This window comes from Serinus canaria, chromosome 14 (genome assembly GCF_022539315.1).
Source record: "Serinus canaria isolate serCan28SL12 chromosome 14, serCan2020, whole genome shotgun sequence".
Lineage (NCBI taxonomy): Eukaryota > Metazoa > Chordata > Aves > Passeriformes > Fringillidae > Serinus > Serinus canaria.
The window spans coordinates 16,183,899-16,204,385 of NC_066328.1; the positions used below are offsets into that span (position 1 = coordinate 16,183,899).

The 20,487-nt window shown below is 40.8% G+C and overlaps 2 protein-coding genes across 9 annotated transcripts in view; both read left to right on the top strand.

The window, feature by feature from the left end:
- The window catches only part of IL21R (interleukin 21 receptor), a 37,077-nt gene extending 31,207 nt beyond the window's left edge, over positions 1-5,870 (top strand). For both annotated transcript variants that reach the window (XM_050979903.1, XM_018915718.3), the window contains exons 5-10: positions 1,425-1,618; positions 2,310-2,455; positions 2,761-2,935; positions 3,150-3,264; positions 4,288-4,372; positions 4,863-5,870. In XM_050979903.1, the coding sequence (XP_050835860.1) occupies positions 1,425-1,618; positions 2,310-2,455; positions 2,761-2,935; positions 3,150-3,264; positions 4,288-4,372; positions 4,863-5,402 (1,255 nt within the window). In that variant the 3' untranslated portion in view covers positions 5,403-5,870. The remainder of the gene's footprint in view (positions 1-1,424; positions 1,619-2,309; positions 2,456-2,760; positions 2,936-3,149; positions 3,265-4,287; positions 4,373-4,862) is intronic.
- A 5,746-nt stretch (positions 5,871-11,616) lies between these two features.
- PDPK1 (3-phosphoinositide dependent protein kinase 1) overlaps positions 11,617-20,487 on the top strand; it is a 33,109-nt gene continuing 24,238 nt past the window's right edge. Inside the window, exons 1-2 of one of the 7 annotated variants that reach the window (XM_050980035.1) lie at positions 11,617-11,726; positions 12,466-12,617. In XM_050980035.1, coding sequence (XP_050835992.1) covers positions 12,609-12,617 — 9 coding nt within the window. In that variant the 5' untranslated portion in view covers positions 11,617-11,726; positions 12,466-12,608. The other 6 variants (XM_050980034.1, XM_050980036.1, XM_050980038.1 and 3 more) reach the window with 6 other exon arrangements.

A 20,487-nucleotide genomic window follows, 5' to 3' on the forward strand; every position in this document is an offset into this window, starting at 1 on the left:
TGGGTCCCCATGACCTGGGAGCTTCCAGAGCACATCCTATGTAAAGCTGTCTAATGAACTTCTAATAATTTCTTTCCTTTTTGCCTAGAAATTAAACACCTAATGGTTTAATGTATATTAGTATAAATATAAATACAAGTCATGAGCTTTAATAAGAGATTTAGAATATTATCTGAATGGTTAAATAGATTTAGAATATTATCTGAATTGTTAAAGAGTTAGAAGCTTTAATAAGAGATTTATCTGAATAATTTTTCCTCTAATAGTAGAAATCAGGTGAATAGTTTGCTAACTGATAGGATAACTTGAGTTTAATGTGTTTAGGTTATGTAGAAACATTGTCTTGACCAGTAACTATTATATGAGGTTAAGCCACTCTGAGTTAGATGCCTTATATTCTGCTACAGTTAAGTAAAAAAAAAATCCTCTTATTAATACTGGATTTTAAATCTATGGAAAGATGGGCAAGCTGATAAATTGTGATATCCCAGTTTCCTGTGGGATCACATGCAATTGAAAAAATTGTTGATGAATGACTAAACCACAAAAAGACAAAGCAACTTAGAACATACTTTGCTGTGAGTACTGGTTTGTTTGTAGTGAAAGAGGACTTAATGTACAGCTTACTGTTACCTCTGTGCTATGCATTTGTAACCAACTGCCCATCCACTCCTTCCCCCTACCCACCTGCTTTCCTGCAGTGACAGCAGCTCTCTCACTTTCAGAGGGAGCAGGGAACAGCTAGTGGATGCTATTCCATTGCAATTTCTGTGAGATCTGGTGCTCTCAGCAGTAAGGTTATAAAGGTGTCTTCTTCCTATCCATCCATCCATCCATCCATCCATCCATCCATCCATCCATCCATCCATCCATCCATCCATCCATCCATCCAGCTGGTTTGCTTGCTGTCTACACTAAAGAGGTTCATGGTCTTCCAGAGTGTGGTGCTGTGCTAAGGTGCCATATTACATCGTTTTTTGGGGTCTCAGGATGAGGGAAGAGATGAGACAGTTGACTCTATGCATCAGAAGGCTTGATTTATTATGATATGATATATAAGATATAAAAACTATACTAAAAGAATAAAGCTAGAGATTTCACTACCAAGGCTATCCTAAGAATAGAAAAGAATGTGTAAACGAAAAGTCTTCTCCGCCCGAGACACTGGACAGGTGTTTTGTGATAGGCCCCTAACTGGAAACAGTCCGACGGGGCCAATCACAGACCTTCCCGTCGCATTCCACAGCAGCAGATAAGAATTGTTTACAGTTTGTTCCTGAGACCTCTCAGCTCTCAAGAGAAAAAAATTCCTAAGTAAAAGATTTTTCATAAACTATGTCAGTGACAGTGCCACATATGCATAAACTGAAAAGCACTTGAATTGTATGACTTAAAAGAAACTTTCAGCCTTTTTATTCTTCTAGCCTCTGGTCAAAGGGCCACAACGCCAGCTGCAAACTGACTGACACAGAGAGCATGCAGAATCAGTACCACTGCACAATTCATTTAGCCAGCCAGATCTTGGAAACAGACGGTTATAGAGTCTCTCTCCAGGGAAACTTCTTTGGACGTAATCAGACATACATGGCTTTTCTAGAGTACAATCCCCGCAAGCACAGTAAGTATGAACCAGAACACGTGAGAGCTGAGGCTCTGCCCAGCAGCTTCAGGATAGGTCTGATATGCTGCCTAACAAAGGATGTCTCAAAGATAGCAGGGGAAAACAATGAAAACAATCAAGTCTGCCCACCCCCAGAGAGTGCACTGTGTGAACTGCACCAGTAAGGATGCAGTCGCTGAGTCTCTCCATCCTGACTTTTCCCGGACTTCAGAGGGGCTGGCTCTGGACCACCATTCAACAGTACTTCTCATCTGCATCATGCTTTCTTGTGCCCTGGATAATTTGCAATTGGATTACTTCAATTATTTGTTTGTTTTGTTGTTTTATTTTTCTCTAAGAAATTATGTAATGAGGAGTCATGGATTTTAACGGAGTGTCCCATGGCCTGGTACTAGGGTGAAATCCTCAAAACCTGTCCATATTTGTGGTATGTTGTAAGGGCAGAATGAGATATCCAGAGTGGTTCTTTGCTTGCAAGATTATCCCTAAGGACTACTGGAGTTATCCTTAACTAATGTCAGATCTATAGCTGCTCTGATGCTGTAAGCTAACTTGGTCTACTGCTAGTGTTAGTATCCCTCTTTAGACCCCACTTTATCTTCCATTGTTTCAGTCACCCTAATATCATGCATTTTCTTTTGTGATGTCCCAAACACTGTGAAAAAAACCCCGCCTCCTCTATTTGCAGTAAAACTTGATCCACCTTTGAACATCCAGAGCAATGCCACTGCCAGCAAGTGCCAGATATGGTGGAGTATGTGGAATGTGCCTTGGTACCTCGCTGAAATTCTCCAATATGAGTTGCAGTATAAGGAGTACAGCATGTCCTGGGAGGTAACTGGATGAGTGATCCTACCTTTTTCTTTGGGTACAATGGCCTTGCCACTGAGCTCCACCAGCTGGCTTAAGATGGCCTTTCTGGTTTCCCATATTAAGGCTGAGAGATTTTACATTAAACATCAATACTGAAGTTCAATAACTCTTCTTCTTATGAACCCTGCATCATCATTCAGGCCCTCTTCTTCCATCTAAGAAAAGAAAACATGGAAAAGAAAAGAGAGAAACCAACAAAAAGAGTATTTAAAAGACCGTCTTGTTGCCCAATCTCATTAACAGCAATGCTTTGTAATATTTTGCAGGTGGCAATGAACAAGACACTGCCCAGTTCACTGCCACAAGTAGAAATTGAAGCGACAGAGCTCCACAGTGGCGTCGCTTATGCTGCAAGAGTTCGCTGCAAAGTTTCTGAAAATGAGAATTCATACCACAGTCAATGGAGTGAGTGGAGCCAGACGACAGTGTTTCAAAGAGCAGGTACAAATAATGTTGTTTTCATCTCATTTCATTTCTTTTAATGTCCGTGTTCAAAAAAAAAAAAAAAAGAAAAAAGAAAATAAAAAGATATGTGATAAAATGCAGCTTTTCAAATCAGAGCTAGCCTGCTTCATTTGCAATCCTTGGTTATTTGGGGTTCTATCCTGACTTCCAGATTTTTTATTATAAATTTTTGTGCTGATTCTTCTTCTAGATGTCCCAAAAGTCTCTGAAAAGATTCTAAATATCAAAACTGTGCAGTACTTATCCATTCCTCTGAGTTTTGGCACTCTACTCTATTTATTCTGGAACTGCAAGCTTTCCTCAAGGTATGTGATTTTCAATAGGTTCCCCTTGATCTTTATGGCCTGAAAAAGGTAAATCAAGAGTCATTACATTCCTTTTCCCTCCTGTTTCTGCTGCAAAGACTCAGTCATTTCCAAAAGGTCTTCTGACAGTCTTGGAATGTGACATGTTCCTTGGCTGATGGTAGTTAATGACACACTACACAGTCCTTAAGGAGACCAAAGTACCTTTGAGACTCCCAAATTTGGCTAAGTCCAAGGATGATGGTATCTTAAAGTTAAAGAAATTTAAGCACATGGAAATATTTGAAGTTTCATGTAGATAAATTAAAAGTGCAAGTACAGAGCAACCCATAAAGGTTGTTAAACTGATGTCAATGGTAAGCTATGTGTGATATTCCTGGCAGAAGTCAGTAGGTAAAATACCAATAAAGGCAAAATAAACAGACTCTGATTCCTTTGAGACCAAGTTGCACAGAGAGAAAGTGGTTTTAGAACCTTGGTTCAACAATCCTCTGCAATTTTTTATTCTGGCAGAGGATAGGTACCTCTTTGTTTTTTACCTTGACATACATTATTATGCTCCATATGCACATCATTCATAGAGAAATAGAATATATTATGTCCACATGATAAAATATTTTTATAGGATAGACTCCAATAAAGGGGCAAGGTTGTCTGGCAGAATTTCTCTGTTTAAATGTAATGAAACTAGAACTCTTTAAAACACTTTCAGAAACAGTGGTTTAGATCAAGTAAACTGATAAACAAATGCTTAAATAGCTCAGTGTATATAATGAGTAATAGACCAGTATATTAAGTTTGTGACATATTCCAAAGAAACTTATGAGACCGTGCTTCAGGTTAGAAGCATTAAATGCATGCACAGGTGGCAGAAAAATAATTGCGTGAGAAGTCAGAAATTATGATGTGTGGGCTTCTTGTGCAATCTTACTAACAAAGTGGAGTGGGGTTCATCTAGACAGTATCATGGAGATAGAACACAGAAAAACTCAAGTTTTTTTAAGTGGTGTTTTCTCACTTTAGGGCAAAAAGCCTCGCCTGCTTTAACATTCCCACACCAGCTGCTTTCTTTCAGCCACTCTATAGTTTGCACAATGGGAATTTTAAGGTAAGAAATAAATTTCATTTCTTTCTTATGACCCTCCATTTATGACAGGAGGATTACTTTTTTTCTGGGATTAATAATTCCGGCTCCTGAGCAGAGTTACTGACAGATGATTCTGATCTTCCTGAAAGGTTTTAGTTTCTCATTTTACTGCGTCCACATACTAGCTAACCACCAGAGCTTCTGTCCAGCCTCTTGCTCCGTAGAAGTGGAACTCCTCCAGTGGCTCCCAGCTCAGACTGAATGCAAAAGGTGCACCTTTTCAAAATCAAAGCAATACCAGAAGTTTGCATTATAGTCTAGTGGTGTAATCTTGTAAAAATTCTCGTAAAATTTTGTGAAATTAGCTGCTAGTTTTTTACCCTATTATTCTAACTTTGCCTGTTAGATTTGCACTAAACATCTGGGTTATTGTGCCAAAGCCATATAAAAAAAGAAAAGTTATTTTGGAGTACTATGCAAAATGACCCCAACTTATTGATGCTTTCATTAGGACTGGGTTGGACTGAATGAGGCTTGTAGCCAGCTTGAAAGAGAAGAGGCCAGCAACTCAACCAAAGTGAATGCAGATAGAGTTTCTGATCTAAACACCCAAGAACTGATTTCCCAAATCTCATTGAAACCTACAGGAAGCACAGATGTGGTTACTGCAGAAGAAAACTTCGCATTTGCCTCAGGTCCAAGCCAGCAGTATGTCCCCAGCAGGTACATAAGAGCAGAAGAGATAGAGATGTGGCCAGGACTATTGTTTGCACCAAACCATGCTGATGATACCGTTGACCCGAAAATCTCTGAAATAATTAAAGACAGCCTTGAGAGCCCTAGTGTTGGAAGGAAATATCTCTCTCACTCACAGCATGGAAAGGGTGACTTTCTTATGTTTCAAGAATCTTTGGGGATAGAAGATGTATCCTTCAGTGGTAGTGACTATTGTACTTTGTGCGACAATGATACCACAGGAGGTTTGATTTCTGCCGAACTACTGAAGCTTTCTAATCACAATAGTCACATTAAACATCAGAAAGATCAGTGACCTTCCCTGAAGAATACTGCCTACAAAGTTCCTTGTGCTCTCCTATCACCTCCCAACACTGTCCTCCCAAGCGGCACAAACGGTGACTGTGCAGACAGTTTCAAACATGTATCATTTTAAAACACATCCTCAATTTCTGTGCTTCAGAAGATTGTGACCAAGTCCCCTGTCTAGCAAATACTACCCCTACAGGCATTCCCTAAATTAGCCTCCTGGCTACAAGATCCAGCAACCCTCTTGTCTAAGGAGGCAGCAGCAGACCTGCTGTTATCCTCAGGAAGAGCTATTATAGCTGCGTGCCTCTTGGAAGCAGCAGTATTTTCAATATGACAAACCATGATTTAAACTCCAACATTTTGTAAAAAATATGCATGATTTTTCACAAAATCATGAGAAACTATTTTTGCTTAAGAAAGTAATTCTGCTTCTTAATATGATATTGATGAATTAAAGGGATTCCTGATTTGATCAGAATTTGTAATTGCTCTGTTTAAAGATAATCAAACAGTAGGCCTTGTTCTTTATTATCTTAAATGGCTGTAACTTTTTACTTTGCAATAACTAAGCCTCATGTGCTGCTTTAACAAAAATTTATTTCAAGGTTAAGTGGCTGGGCTGATTTAATGGAAAAAAAGGTGAAAAATAAGAACAGCACACATGACCTTTACCTAATCGCAGTTCAGGTGAGGCCCACTGCCTCTCCAGGGCTTCTGTTATTTCTCCAGGATTCATGAGTCCTTTGCCTATCTGTACAACAGGTACAGCCTTTGTGAGCTGAATCTGTGGAGGTTTACTTTCTGCTCTAGACACAGAAAACCCTATACATGATTAATAATCTACCAAGAAGATTTCTGGAGTCTTAGTTGACTCTCTTAGATTTAATGGGCTCAACAGTTTCAGCAAGCATGCTGAGATATGTACATATCCATCCGAACTAGCTGACACATCTATATAGGCAGTCACATGCATTCATTCCCTCCTCTTTGGAGTGCTTCCTTTGTTTCTCTGGTGAGAGCATGGATTAGTTTAGACAAGGCAAAGAAAGATTTCACGTAAAAGAAACAAAGTGGGTTGAGACATCCTTCCCAAAAAGTGTGCTAAACTGTTGTGAGCAGTCTTTAGCTGTAAGAAAAGCAGGAACAGAAGAGGAATTAACATCTGATTTGTGTGACAGCCACAGGAGGTGATAGCAGTGATTAGTTTTCAGTGTTGTAAGCAAAGGGCTTTTCTGATACCTGAATAATATCCCATTTCTGGTTCTTGGTGCTTTTTAACTCACAAAAACTATATTCAAGGGTGCTTCTATTACTCTGCCACAATCTAATGGCAAGAGAAGAACATGATGTTGCTGTCATTAACAGTTGCTGTTATTTCCCCAGGATGAGAAAATCAGTAAAACAATGCCACATACCTGGAGGATTTTGGTGATCCCAAACTTTTAGACCCCATAGCATGGTTTGATGTATTGTCCCAAATTTCAAATCTTCAGAATCTGAGGGACGCTTTTTGAAGTTGTCAGATCAATTGTATCTTAGATTCATCAGTTCTTGGCAGACGAGAACCTCACAGATGAGGGTTCTCCCCTTTCTTATGAACATGTCTGCACAGAAATATAAGCATTTTCATAAAATCTTGTTTTGTTACTAAGGTATTCTGTACCAGCTGTATTAGCAAAATGAGAGTGGGAACAATTATATTTAGATATGAGTAACAGGTCAGGCTTCTATGGAAGGGAGAATGCATTAAGGGAGTCTTCATTAATAGAGAAGCAAAAGAAAACTGAGATTGAATATAGTCAGAAATTGAGAGAAATTAAAAGTCAAAGACTGTGCTGCTTGTGTCCATTAGGGCAAGATAGGAAGACTATAAGAACTGAGTCTGCAGATGACAACAGGCTGGTGGTTGAAAGGCTGAAATGATAGTCCAGCATCAGCAGTTCTCCAAGTGAAACCTCCTAAAAACTTTCAGCTGCTTCTGCTTTTACGGAATTACTTAAAAATATTAGTTGTTGCAGCTAAAACCAAAATGCCTCTTCTTTACAATTAGGTCTTTGGAAAAACAAAGCCCCATTTTTATTTAGCCAATGAAATACTACAAATTTTCTAAAGCCTCCCCCCCTTTTTTTCCCTCGTTTCCTTTGGTTTTTTTCTTTTAATTTTTTTTGTACTTTTTTTTTGGTGTGTGTCATTTTTGAGAGTGGTATTAGGTTCAAGCTATGGTTTCTCACAGCTTCTTCCAGAATCTCTGAACTATTCTAAGGCTGACTTTTGCCTCTAAGAGTGATACGTCTTTCCAGTGGAAGATAGAGAACTACAGTCTAATGAGACATAATATTGTCTATGGTCAAACCTGTGAAGCCTTTCATATCCTGGGACTACTGAGCACATGCTATATGTATCATCCGCAACCAGAACAAAGTAGACAGCATTTCCCCCTTTTTCTTCTATTGAGTTTTGCCAAAAGAAACTATTTCGGAAGATATTTAAGTAGTGCTTGTAAGCCACTAAGGAGCTGGAAATGTTCTGTGACAAAGGTTTTGGTTTAATTGTAGATATGCTTTTTGGTGGTGTGTTTGGGGATTTTTGGTTTGGTTTGGTTTGGTTTGGTTTCATTTCGTTTCGTTTCATTTGTCTGTCTCACCTGGGACTTCTACTCACATAAACTGCCCAGGGCATGGGGACTCTATTCAGCCTCCATCTAGGTCTGAGGGACACAGCTTGTCTTCAGTTCTGGTTTTGTGTCGCTTCCTGTGTGGCCCCTGGGCGCGGGCTTCAGGTAGTTACATTTGGATAGCCCCCTTGGGTGGATGTGGTAGTGTCTTCCCCCCCCCCCTCCCCGGGGCAGTTCTCTCCCTCCCCCGGGGCAGTCCCCCCCACGGAGCAGTGTCCCCCCTCCCCTCCGGGGCAGTGCCCCCCTCTCCCCCCTGGGGCAGTCCCCCCCCCGCCTCCCCGGGGCAGTCCCCCCCCGAGGCAGTACCCCCCCCCTCCCCGGGGCAGTGCCCCCCCTCCCCCCCGGGGCAGTGCCCCCCTCTCCCCCCCCGGGGCAGTCCCCCCCCCTCCCCGGGGCAGTGCCACCCCCCTCCCCGGGGCAGTGCCCCCCTCTCCCCCCCGGGGCAGTCCCCCTCCCCGGGGCAGTGCCCCCCTCTCCCCCCCGGGGCAGTCCCCCCCCGCCTCCCCGGGGCAGTGCCCCCTCTCCCCCCCGGGGCAGTGCCCCCCCCCTCCCCGGGGCAGTGCCCCCTCTCCCCCCCGGGGCAGTGCCCCCCCCCTCCCCGAGGCAGTCCCCCCCCGCCTCCCCGGGGCAGTGCCCCCCCCCCCTCCCCGGGGCAGTGCCCCCCCCTCCCCGGGGCAGTATCTCCTCCCCGGCCTGGCACGATGCCCCTCGGCTCGTGGCCGCCCCCTGCTGGCGGATCCCGGACGGCTCCTCCCCGGCCCCCACCACATGCAGCGTTCTTTCCCCCGATTCTCTCCAACTGCCTCACATCTTCCTGAAGGCATCACGCCTAGACTTGGATATACTTATTCAAATGCATCATCATTTGTTACATGAAGAATTAAATAAGTACTAGCTGCCGTTCTCCAATTCTGTATGTCATTACATGCTAAAATAGTATTTATTTGCAGTAACTCACTATTAATTCATTACACAAATTCTCGTACCCTGTCATTCTCACATCCTATTTCAATATATTGCTAGCAAACTATTATTAGAGTTTATATTAATACATTAGCTTTCTTTTTTGAAGTGCTTTACTTTGCAGTCTCTGTAATTCCATATTAGAGTGTATTTCAAATATGTCAAAATATTTTTCCTCTTCATTTTTGTCTCCCGAAGTGACTAAAATCTTTCCCAGAATAATATCACAAATCTTGTACACATACATTCTATTTCATTATCAAAACTGATGAAAACATTGAATCAGACCAAGTTTGAGCCTGGAATACCCCCTGAAATGCTATTCCACTTTAACAAGGAACTGCTAATGATTAGACTCAAACGCATTACCAAAAAATTTAATAATTCATTAACAAGACTAGCTGCTCCCATTTAGGTCAACAAGCTTCCTTAGTATTCCTTTAAAATTGAACTGTGTCAAAAATCTTAGCAAAGTCAAATTATATACTACCTACCCTGTTAGTAGCAAGTAAACTTTTTTGTCAAAGATGGAAGTTATATTGTTTCTCTGTTTATCCACTGGGTATTATTATTATTATTATTATTTTGGGCCTTACTTTTTTTTGAAGATGGCACTCTATCATTCTGAAGTTCTCTAATTTTCTTGAATGGCTTCTCAGAAATAACTTTTAACATTGCAGAGACTGCTTTAGTTATTTACATTTTGCTTGGGTTTTTTTTTCTTTGGGGTTGTTTATTTTTTGGGCAATTTCATCTGTCCCTGCAGAATTTAACACATGTGCTAAGGACTTCAACTCAGACTTTTTGTGTGCTATTATCTTGTTAAAACTAGATTGTTCACTGGAAGAAAAATGGTGTACTCTATTTTTTATTCCATTACACATTATCTACCATTCACTCCCTTTACTAATGGGCCTTTACTCTCCCTTTTTCCCAAGACTGATGACAAACTTGTAGATATTGTGGTTGTTCCCTTTTTTAACTAATTTTAGTTTCTCAGTTTGTTTTCAACTGAACAGGAGATAAAAATATCTACTGTCCAAGTTTTCCAGCAGGTTTGGTACCCTCAACTCTGCCAGATGAAGCCATTGGACTCTACAGCATTGTCATCTCAAAGGATTACATATGATATATTGATATTTCATAGCCTTAAATTCTACTGTGTGCTTTATTACCTCTATTCTAAAGGCACCATTTGCTTTTCTAGAAAGGAGAATGTTATAGTTTGCTGATATTAAGCAACAAAAGCTAGGAAATTGCCTATACTGATGCTGTTGCTTGATTTGTGTTTGCCTTGGCTCATACATGCTGGAATACACATATAGTCTGCACAGATGATCCACAGCCCAGGGGAGCAGAATCAGTACCACATGTGCCCAAGTAAGCCCTGCCAGACAGAATATGAGCCTGCACAGAACCGTCTTGACACATACAGCTTAACTGAGTAGTCATGTAATATTATTTCAAGTCTGATGTTCTTGGTTCCTCCCTTTGCTTTGTGTTCACAACACTTGGCAATATGAAGTTTGAAAGAGTTGTATACTTGGCTGTGTATGAGCCACAAATTTTACTAGTTTTGTGATGAACCTGATACTTTTTGAGCCCTATAAAAGTATCCAAGGACATAAACAAAAATCCAACTGCTCAAGCAGCCGTGTGGACTACTATGATACTTGTCTAGTTAGACCCAAAAGTGTCCACAGAGGAGAGAAAATTCTTACCAGATCCCATGTTAAAGAATCTGCCTTTTTTTCCAGGATAATCTACGTGAACTCACATAAGTGAAATCCATCACAGTGTCATTCAGTAGCTACAAACACCATTACAGCACTACTGCACTAAGTTACACAAAAGCTTTTTGGTACTCAGGAGTTTCTCTGAGAAGCCTAAAATATGGATAGTCTGAATAGTGAACGTAGGCCTACAATAAAAAGCCGCACACACACAGAGATCCATGCATCCAATCTACTACAAGATTACGACTAATTGTTCTACTGATCTGCAGAAGGATGAGAAAATTGTCATATATGAAAGCTGATTTAGGCCGGCTTCTTAAAAAAATTCTTTCTGAAAAAACTGGACCAACCCTGGGACACGGCCATTACCCTTGCCCTTCATGCCACCCCCATTTGAAGCTAAATATCTGTATTTTGTAGATTCTGATGTTCAGTAAACTAGATGATCTTTTCCTGCCTCATCCTTTTGAGTAATCTCTCACAATTCTAGGAATTCCTTGACAAACTCAGTTTGTTCGCTGCAGTGTCGTGCACCGGTAGCCCGTCCCTCCCGGCCTCTGCGGCCGGCGGGCTCGCACACGGACTGACAGACACCCGTTAATGGGCACCGCGGGCTCGACCGGAAAACAGCCTGTCAGAACCAGCGAGGGACCGCGAGTGTTACGCAGACATGGGGGGGTTCTCAGGAGCGAACACCCGCTCTGGAATTGCACTTATGACGCACTTGTGTTCCGAGCTGTGCGGAGGGTGCGGCACTCCGGCCCGCCGCGCTGACGCCACCGTCCCGTTAGCGCGGCGCTCCGCCGTCGTGGCACGGCGCCGGCCGCCTGAGGTGCTGGCGGCGGCCCCGCCCTTTTCCGCCCTCATCATACGCAGCTTCCTGGGGGCGTCATCCCACCACTGCGCATCCTCTCAGCGCTGAGGCTGCCGGGGGACGCTCTGGCCTGGCCCGGGTGTGAGTAACAGCTGCCGCCACCAATGAGCGAGTACAGTGCGCGGAAAACCCGCCTACGGCGGTGGGATTGTTGTGGTGACGTCAGGGGCGGGGGACGCGGGCGCCCCATTGGCTCAGGTTGGGCCGAGCGCCTAACGCGGAACGGGTGGGGAGAGGCCCAGGTCCGGGCGGGCCATGGCCAGCACCGGCAGCCCCCTGGTGAGTCCGGGCGCGGGGAACGGCCCGCGAGCCAGGCGGGCCATAGCCAGCACCGGCAGCCCCCTGGTGAGTCTGCCCGAGGTTGCGGCCTTCGGGGTGCTGGGGGAATAAGTAGGCCCGGGCGTGAGAGCCGGCCCGTGAGAGGTGGCCGCCCGTGCCCAGCGCTCTGGCGGCGGCGGGGTCGCGGTGGGCTTTCGCGAAGGGCCCCGCCTCCTGCGCCCGCTGGAACAGGGCGGGTGAGCGGGTGCTGCCGCCCGTGGGGCCACTCTTGTCTCAGCTGCTCGCGGTCATTTTTCCGCCCCCCGCTCCTGGGTCGCCGCGGGTCTCGCGGGAGGGCTCCGTTCTTCCCCGAGCGTGGCCCGTTCGCTGGAGGAGGTGAAGCTAATGGTGAAGGGGCCGCACCGCGGCCTCTCGCGGACCTCCGTTTTCGGTTCCGGTACGGGGCGTTGGCGTGGCTATGCCGGGCCGTCTCCCGACGGGAGAACAGGTGTTGCTACCTTGTGGGAGCTACCCGTCACTCTGTAATCGATTTCTTTTGTAGTAGGAACAAACGCGTGAGGAAGATCGCGAGGGTCACAGTAGGACGCCGTTTCAAACGCAGTTGTTTACGTTAGTCTGACAGCGTAAACTGGGTTTGTGTGCAGTGACATATCTAGAAGATGGAGTTGTAACTGGTATACAGACATGGTAATGGTAAATCTTCTTTTGTGTTGTAAGTTATACAGTTCATTTAGCATAGACATTCCCTCTTGAAAGGAAAAATAATCGCCAGCTTTTTCACTCGTTGACAAAACTACCTGGCAGTGATATGTTCCTTATCCTCGTGTGCATGCTGCTGTGCTTTTGGGTCTTGTGTTCTCTCAGTTGCAAATTGCCAAGCTTCATTCTGCAACACTTAAAACCTTTTCATCAGTTGGAATTGGCTAAGGAGGGTTTTCTGTGGAGAATAGCACAGCACTTGACATGCTGTTTCAGTGTGCTCTCTTCTTTGTGCTCAGTGATTTTTTTCATCAGGGTATTACACAAAATCATGTTTATTGACTGAAGATGAGAAGTACTGTGTGAATAACTATAGAGCACATAAATGCTACATTAAGGAGTATGAGATAAACCAGTTTTTGATTATTAAAGGAATTACTTTTGCTTTCTTGCTAGTTGAACTTGCTCTATAAAGCTTCTTCTTAGCATCAGAGATGACTTCTGTTTACTTGGACTCTTAAACAGAGAGTATGCTTCCCTTTGTGTTTCTGTTCTTGTTTATTGCCCATCATTTTGAGGGTTTTTTCTCAAAAATACTTGCATTTCTGTTCCTTTTCTATATACAGTTTAGGTCCTTGCCCATAAGAAAAACATGCAGAGAAAGGAAAAATTAAGAACGCAACTGCTGAATGTTTAGGTAAAAATTAGTATATTTTGTCAGGATAATTCTTTTTAGTTCCTTCTCTTCCATTCTATTTAATATTTTCCTGGTCAGGTGAGTGTACTGACAGGCAGTAGCAGGTACAGGTGGCCCAGTTCAACTAACCTTTTTGTAATTAAGAGAGATCAAATATGGGAAATCCAGTATTTCTGAGACTGAGCAAGTTACTGTTAATGTTTATGTGATGGAGTTAATGACATAATGAGTTCTGTGATGACTGAATTGTAAATGCATAAGAGGGATTAGGGAGGGGAGGTGTGAATAGAGCACAGCTTTGAAAGGAACATTCTAGCAATTCTCTGCCAAAACAGTTTTCTTTATTTTTGTATGCACAGACAATTCCTAAAATGTTCCATTATTTTTTGAAGATGTGACATAAGGAGGGAGTTGTACCTCTAAGAAGGAAAGTATTTTAGTGCAGCTTTAGTTGCAGATTCCAATGTGGTGTTTGTTATTTGCTGTTAATCTTATTATTTGGGTCTCAAACCAAGAAGTGCCCTTCCTCTCAAAATGAGGAGTCTGGAAGTATGATAATTAACATCTTCATTTGCAGCAGCATCTTCATGGGACTGTTCAGCTGCATGAGCAGTTATTAGATTCTACCAGTGTTTCTGACCTGGTAAAGCCTATAGTGTAGTCATGGATCTGACTGAACAAAATTGCTACCTTCTTTTTATTCCCCCAGTGGAACTAATATGAACTACACTTTTCAAAGAGCTGGGCCCACAGAACTTACATAGATTAAGTTTTGCATCTATGTTAAGAATTAGATTACACTATATTAAGAGTTCTGTTTGTAGTTATTTGTACGTGTCAAACTTCCTGATACATATGTAGGGAAAACCCTTCAAGCCTGTCTGTTTAATGTTCTCTTCTCTTCTCCTTCCCTTCTCCTTTTCATCATAAAGCCATGACTAGTCTTTATCTGTCATATATGGGCTTTTAACTGGGATAGGTTTTCAGTAAATGTTCCAGGTATCAAATCCCTTACCAAAGCAGGCTTCAGGAACAGAAAATAGTAGAAGACAAGGATGTCAAAAAGGTGCTCAAAGGTGGAAAAATCAGAAATTTTAAGAGGAGCAGTTTTATATGCATTCATATTTCTAACATTAGAAGTTCTTAGAGCTAGTGGAAAGGACATGATCCAGAATCATCTGAGTATAATAGGGATGTTCTACTAAGCAATGATTCTACCATGTGGGTAGGTTTTTTTTTTCCAACAAATTTTTCTTTAAGTTATTGATCTATTAAGTGCCAGAAGTAAAGTTTAATTTAGCTCTTGAAACTCTACAGGTAGATTACTGTAGCTGGATGTTGTAAGATACCCTGCAGGCTCAGGCTCCAGTTAGAAGGTGGCATTGCCAGAAAATCTTGGAAAGGGATGCTGTCTCCTGGGGTCAACATCAATTTAGTCATATTTTATCAATATCAATTTTATCAATAGTCAATCAATTTTTGTACAGAAGGCATGAAACCAGGGGCACAATCGCTTTGTTAGACTGAAAAATGTAGTCAGCTGGCAAAGTAATAAAAATAAATTTGGTCTGAGTACGTGAAATATTTTAGTAATACCTGTTTTTTAACAGTAAACTTGTATTTTTTTATATGTATTTGTCAAGAAAAGCTATACAGATTGGTGTAGGACTAGCACATTTATGGCATTCAGAAAATATGCGAGTGACCTTAATATAGAAAACACTATGTTTGAAATAAAATCACTTTCGAAATTCCTCAAATTGGAGCTTTCCAAAGAATATGTATGATGCCAAGGAATTATTTCTGGTATTTCAAATGGAAAAAACTTTCTTTACAAGTGGCCAGGTTAGATTATGTATATATAATAAAGAAGGGAGAAAGGGGAAGAAGCAGATTTTCCTCTCTTCCCACTTCCCTTTGTGATATCTTATTTGCAGGTAAGCTTGTAGAAACTTACTCCAATCTAAAGCACCTGAAAGGACTGGAATCAAAATACACAAAGCTACCTATTTGGTCTAGAACCTTATTTTTCACGCCATATGAATTCTACTCAAAATTGCTGTAGAAAATAAGTGGTTTGCTGTGTGCTTAAATATTGAACTTGAGAATTGATTTCTGCTTTAAAAGATAAGCTATAAATACTTCACTTGCAAATATTTTATAATTCTTTATGGTGAAAAATTGCAAGGATTATCTTGCTTAGAGCATTCTTCTGAAAAAATACTAAATTCGATGTTTGGTTCTTTAGTAATCCTGCAGGAATTTACATTTCTTGACTGTGCTATGAATCCTTTGTCCATACACTCCATCTATATACTACCACCTTGGTGTGTCTGCTTCTCTGTTCTTCACCCCAGGCTGTTCTCTTTGTCTCCTGTAGCTGCTAGCAAGGAGCCTGTCATAGGTAGCCCTTTTGTGTTTGCTAGCCTGAGTCCCTATCTGTGCCATGCAGCACCTGATTATCAATGTGCCTTGTGAGGTAGCTGGTGGTGTATCTTGGGATCCAGACTATTGGGATCACAAACTGCTTTTGTTTTCCTGTGAGCTAGCCTAGATCTGTTTATGTTAAATTAATTCTCAGTGGTTTGTTTACATTATAGCTGTTTGGGCTGTAGGCTGACTTTAGGTTCTAGGAGATTTCAGTGGTTTCCTGTTTCTGATTTGTTTTGAAGTACTAGGCAGTGGAAGGAGGCCTTAAATAGTCTGTCTCTGAAGATGATTGGAACTTAGTGCTTTGCTTATCAGTAGAGGAGGTTAGAGGGTAACTGGCTGATATGCAGGTTCTTATAAATCCTTTCATTAGCTTTAATCCCTACCTGATTTTGGAATTAGAATCTTGGAAGTCAGTGGCAAGAAATACCACTGTATGTAAAGTGGTCAAATTTAGAGAAGGGCATTTACATAAACTAAAATTTTGGAGGAGCATTGTTTGGTATGTGAAAAATTAATTTCTCTATTAAGCAAAAATGGTCTTGTGGATAAAATACCTTTATTCCCTAAAGGCCAAAAAAATCTAAGAATGTAGAGGTGTTCTCTGTGCTTCCAAAGCATTGAGCCTCTTGTCTATATTTTTGCTAATACACTACGAAGCTGATATCCTCATTAATCACTTATGGATGAACTGTGTTATGGATTACTGCACAAAGAAAGAAATGACAATAGACAAACAGTACTTCTGTTTACCACTACTGCAGAGGTACCAGCCATTTTAGGTAAAATAGTATGCTTGAACAGGGGAAAGCTTGAAGCTTTCAAGCTTTCTCCTTCCATTAATTTGTACAGTCTTTAATCTTGAAATGTATTACCAGGACATGATTTTTAAAGCTCTTTTATTGTCTTTTAAATTATGGTCATTTCTATCAAGATATTTTGTTAAGATATTTTTGGGGGAAACAGTTTTATGCAGTACTTCAGTGAGTGCTTACCTTTCAGCATTAGAGAGATTTCAAATGACAGTGGGCATGAAGGTGAGCATAGTTGTTTTGGTGGGTTAGAGCCTAGACTTCTTTAATCAGTTAGTATAGCAGTCTGTCTGGACAGGAACAAAACCCCACTCCTTTTATGCAGCCAAATGCTTTTGAAATTTACATGGTTAATTCATAAAAATGGTCTTTAAACACCAGTTTTTTCATGTGGCAACTTCTGAGATGAGCAAACTTCACTGTAGATAGATAGGACTTCGATTCTCTTGCAAAATGAATTTGTGTTAAAATAGTTTTTATAATTGAAATATGAGATTTTAATATGTTCATTTAAATATAGTAGTTGGTAACTATTTATGAACCTTGATCAAAATAGAGATTTTGACAAATTGTTTGGCTTCAGACTGTTTTGCTGACTGCCAAAGTCAGTTTCTTCAAGATATGTAGTGTTAAAGGGGCAGTTTGTTGGCTTATGTGCTAAATTTTAAGTTCTCTACGGCAATCTTTTGCATGCCATTTGATGATGAGGTTCAAAAGAGTGCTGATACAGCTCTATGTAACATAAATGCAAACCACTGCTACATGAGATCACAAGATTAATGTTTGATGTTAGTGCTTTTTAAATATCTACAAATAACTAATGCATAGAGGGGGGTTTGTTTGCTGCAGTTTGACTTACTATTGTCTTCAAAGAAGAGCTGTATAGAAAAGTGTGTCCTGTCTTTTTTTTTTTTTTGAGATAAGTGTTTGCTCTTAGAAGTCATGTTGAACTTCTGTCAAGCTGAAAGTGTGAGCAGAGTATATGTCTTTAAATACCTCCCAATTACTGTAATGTTTTAATATGGCTGTATGTATTTTGGTGTCAAAGTTAGCCTGTTAAGTGGGTGAACAGATAATGAGCTGTGTGATGCATTCAAAGTACTTCTGAGACTTGGCTTACTGTGTTTTGTCCCATTCATTACATGCTTGATTTTATGTTACAGTAAAAAGACAGACTGATAGCATCTAGTGACCTTTTCTAATAAACGTTTTTTTCTCTTTAGGCTAGTATTTTAATTACAAAGGCAATAATAATGTTGGCAGATAGATGTACTGTTGAATTCTTGAGATTATTTGACAAACTTCTAAGCGTATTCAAAGTGTATGTAAAGAGAAACTGGCATGCAGTGGAGTTTCATTAGTCAGTATTTGTTTCTCTCTATACAGATACATGTACAATTGGTAATAGAAAGAGGATGCTGTTGGTCACTTAGCAGAAAGTCTGACAATCCATTTTTAGACAGACATCGAGAGCATAAATAGACATGAGCATATAAGGTCTGAGAACTGATGTTTACTGCAGTTTATGAAAGTACGCTATCCATTATTGCTCTGGGTATTCTTCATTGAGGGTGCTTCACTCTGGTGCAGCAATAGAATTTATGAAAGGAAAACTGGTGTTAAATATTGATAGGGATCACACAATAATCATTGCGCTTCCTGCAAACAGCTCCTGTATGGGATTGGTATTTATTGGTGCAAACTGTACTGTGCTCTCTGCACTGAAATGTGAGGCCTTTAGTTGGATTTTGTTACTCTGAATCAGTGGGTTTGTATCTTCAGTTTCTTGTACCTGAACTACACTGCTTTTGCCTGCAGTCTCATTTTAGGTACTATGAGTCATAGTTTGAGGACATGTATTCAGGCCTATCTAAGTATCTGAACTGATCAGTTCTTTTTCTTTTGGAATATGCTGGAGCTCTCAGGGTGTGTTACACAGTAACCTTTGAACTGGAGACTGTCACAACTAGGTACTGGGGAACATAGAGAAGGTTAACATTTTAATTGTGGGATAGGAAGGGGGAGGAGACCAGTGGAAAAGCTGTGTGTAATATCTGTTAATTATCTCTTTATCCCTTCTGATGTTTTGTTTCAGATATTAGATGTGTGTCACATGCAGTTGGTGCATCTTTGTCTGAAACACCAGTGTGCCATGAAAAGAATATATTAAATGAAACTTCTTAGCTTTTTTAAAACTCTAGGTTGTCAATGTTTAAATTGTAAGCAATACATAATAAATTTCACTTTCAGAACTTTTGGCTTATATGACAAGGTCAAAACTGTTTACAAAATAGCTCAGGCCAAACCTGTCTAACTTAAACTGCCTTTAGCAGAATCTTGGGTTGTGCTAATCTTCTATCTTATAGTCTCATTAGCATTATTTATAATCAAAACAAATGTACCTGTTGAGGTTTAAAGGTCATGTTACTTTGTGTAAAAAATACTTTCTGTTACCAAGGTCTGCTTCCAAAAAAAATAGCTTTATAAGTAGTTAGATGAAGAGGTTTTATGATCATGTCTGCCCTATGTCTCAATGCAGCTTGAGATTCTGTGATAGTCAGCAGTCAGACTAAATGTTGTCAGACAGCTGAGAGGTCAGGATCCTGTTCGTACTGATTTTCTTTGTAACAGATCCTGCTAATAGAATTTCAGCAATAGCAAAGATCTTCTCAGTCATCTTCAGTGTCCAACATCCTGTCATTTAGTGCAGAAGGATATTGGAAGTTTTAGAAGTTCAGTCTCTAAAAGTATTTTTTGCTGTTGTCAGTGTTGATAGAATGGTCTCAGGAAAATGGTGTTGCAGATTTTGTGGTGGGAAAAAGCTAGTGGATATGCAGTTGTGGTTGTAGTTGCTTTAGAGAAGTGTGGAATGTGTTTGATGCATATAAATGCATTAATAGTTGTAGTGATAGTGCAGTTGTCAAAATGCCGAATTGCAGAGGGAAAAGGAATGAGTCCTTTTGGGTGGCGGGGAAGAAAAGAAAAAGGTGATCCTATCTAGTGGGCTTTTTGTGTTGATTCCAATTTACTTAAAGTTTACTTCTACTGTTTGCAGGCAAGTGGGGAAAAGAACAGTGTCAGTACTTACTTCGTGTATAAATAGAAGGACGCCTCTTTCTAGTTATTAAGTGAAAACTATTTGATGGAGATTTTGAAATGACTGTTGATCTATAATGCCACATATATTCAGCAGATTTATTATTTTCTTCCTTGAAAGGTTTTCAAACTCAAGTATGTTGCACTAAGAATGAAACTACTTCTGTATGAAAGTAAATGAAAAGGAGAACCTTTAAGGGTTTGGGAAAGTAGTGTTAGAGACTAGTTTTTAAAGAGATAGAATTACTAGATAAGAGGTTATCAGAACGGTCTATGGCGATACATGACATGCAACAGGTCAGTCTGTTGTTACCATGTGAGGATCTGTGTTTTCACTGGCTGCCAGCTGAGAAATGTTGATAATTGCGAGAAGGAGAGCATCCTCAAGCTTCTAAGAATTGCAGATGCAGTTTAGAACATTTTAAATTTCAGTTACTGACTTTGTATCTCACTGAAAAAATGTCTGCATCTGGCAAAAGAAAGATCTTAAGTCTGATTTTTACAAAAGAGTAAGGTACAGGGTTACATCAGATAGGCTGGCCTGTATTCTGTTTTAGGCATACTATGTGTAGAGGCATATATGGTTTCTGCAGACATGTTTTTTGGAACCTTTCAAAATAAAACTTAGAAGGTAAATAACACAGGACAAAATACTAAGGAATATATGGAGTGTGAAAGCACGAGTGTAGGAATTACCTTTTCAATAAACATTGAGGTGCAGACCTAGTTGCATAGTTCTGTCATTTCTTAGGTAACTGATCCTTTTAAATCTATTGCATGTTCCTCTGTCCTCTTTGTTCCTAATCTTGACTTTCCTTTGAGAAAGTCA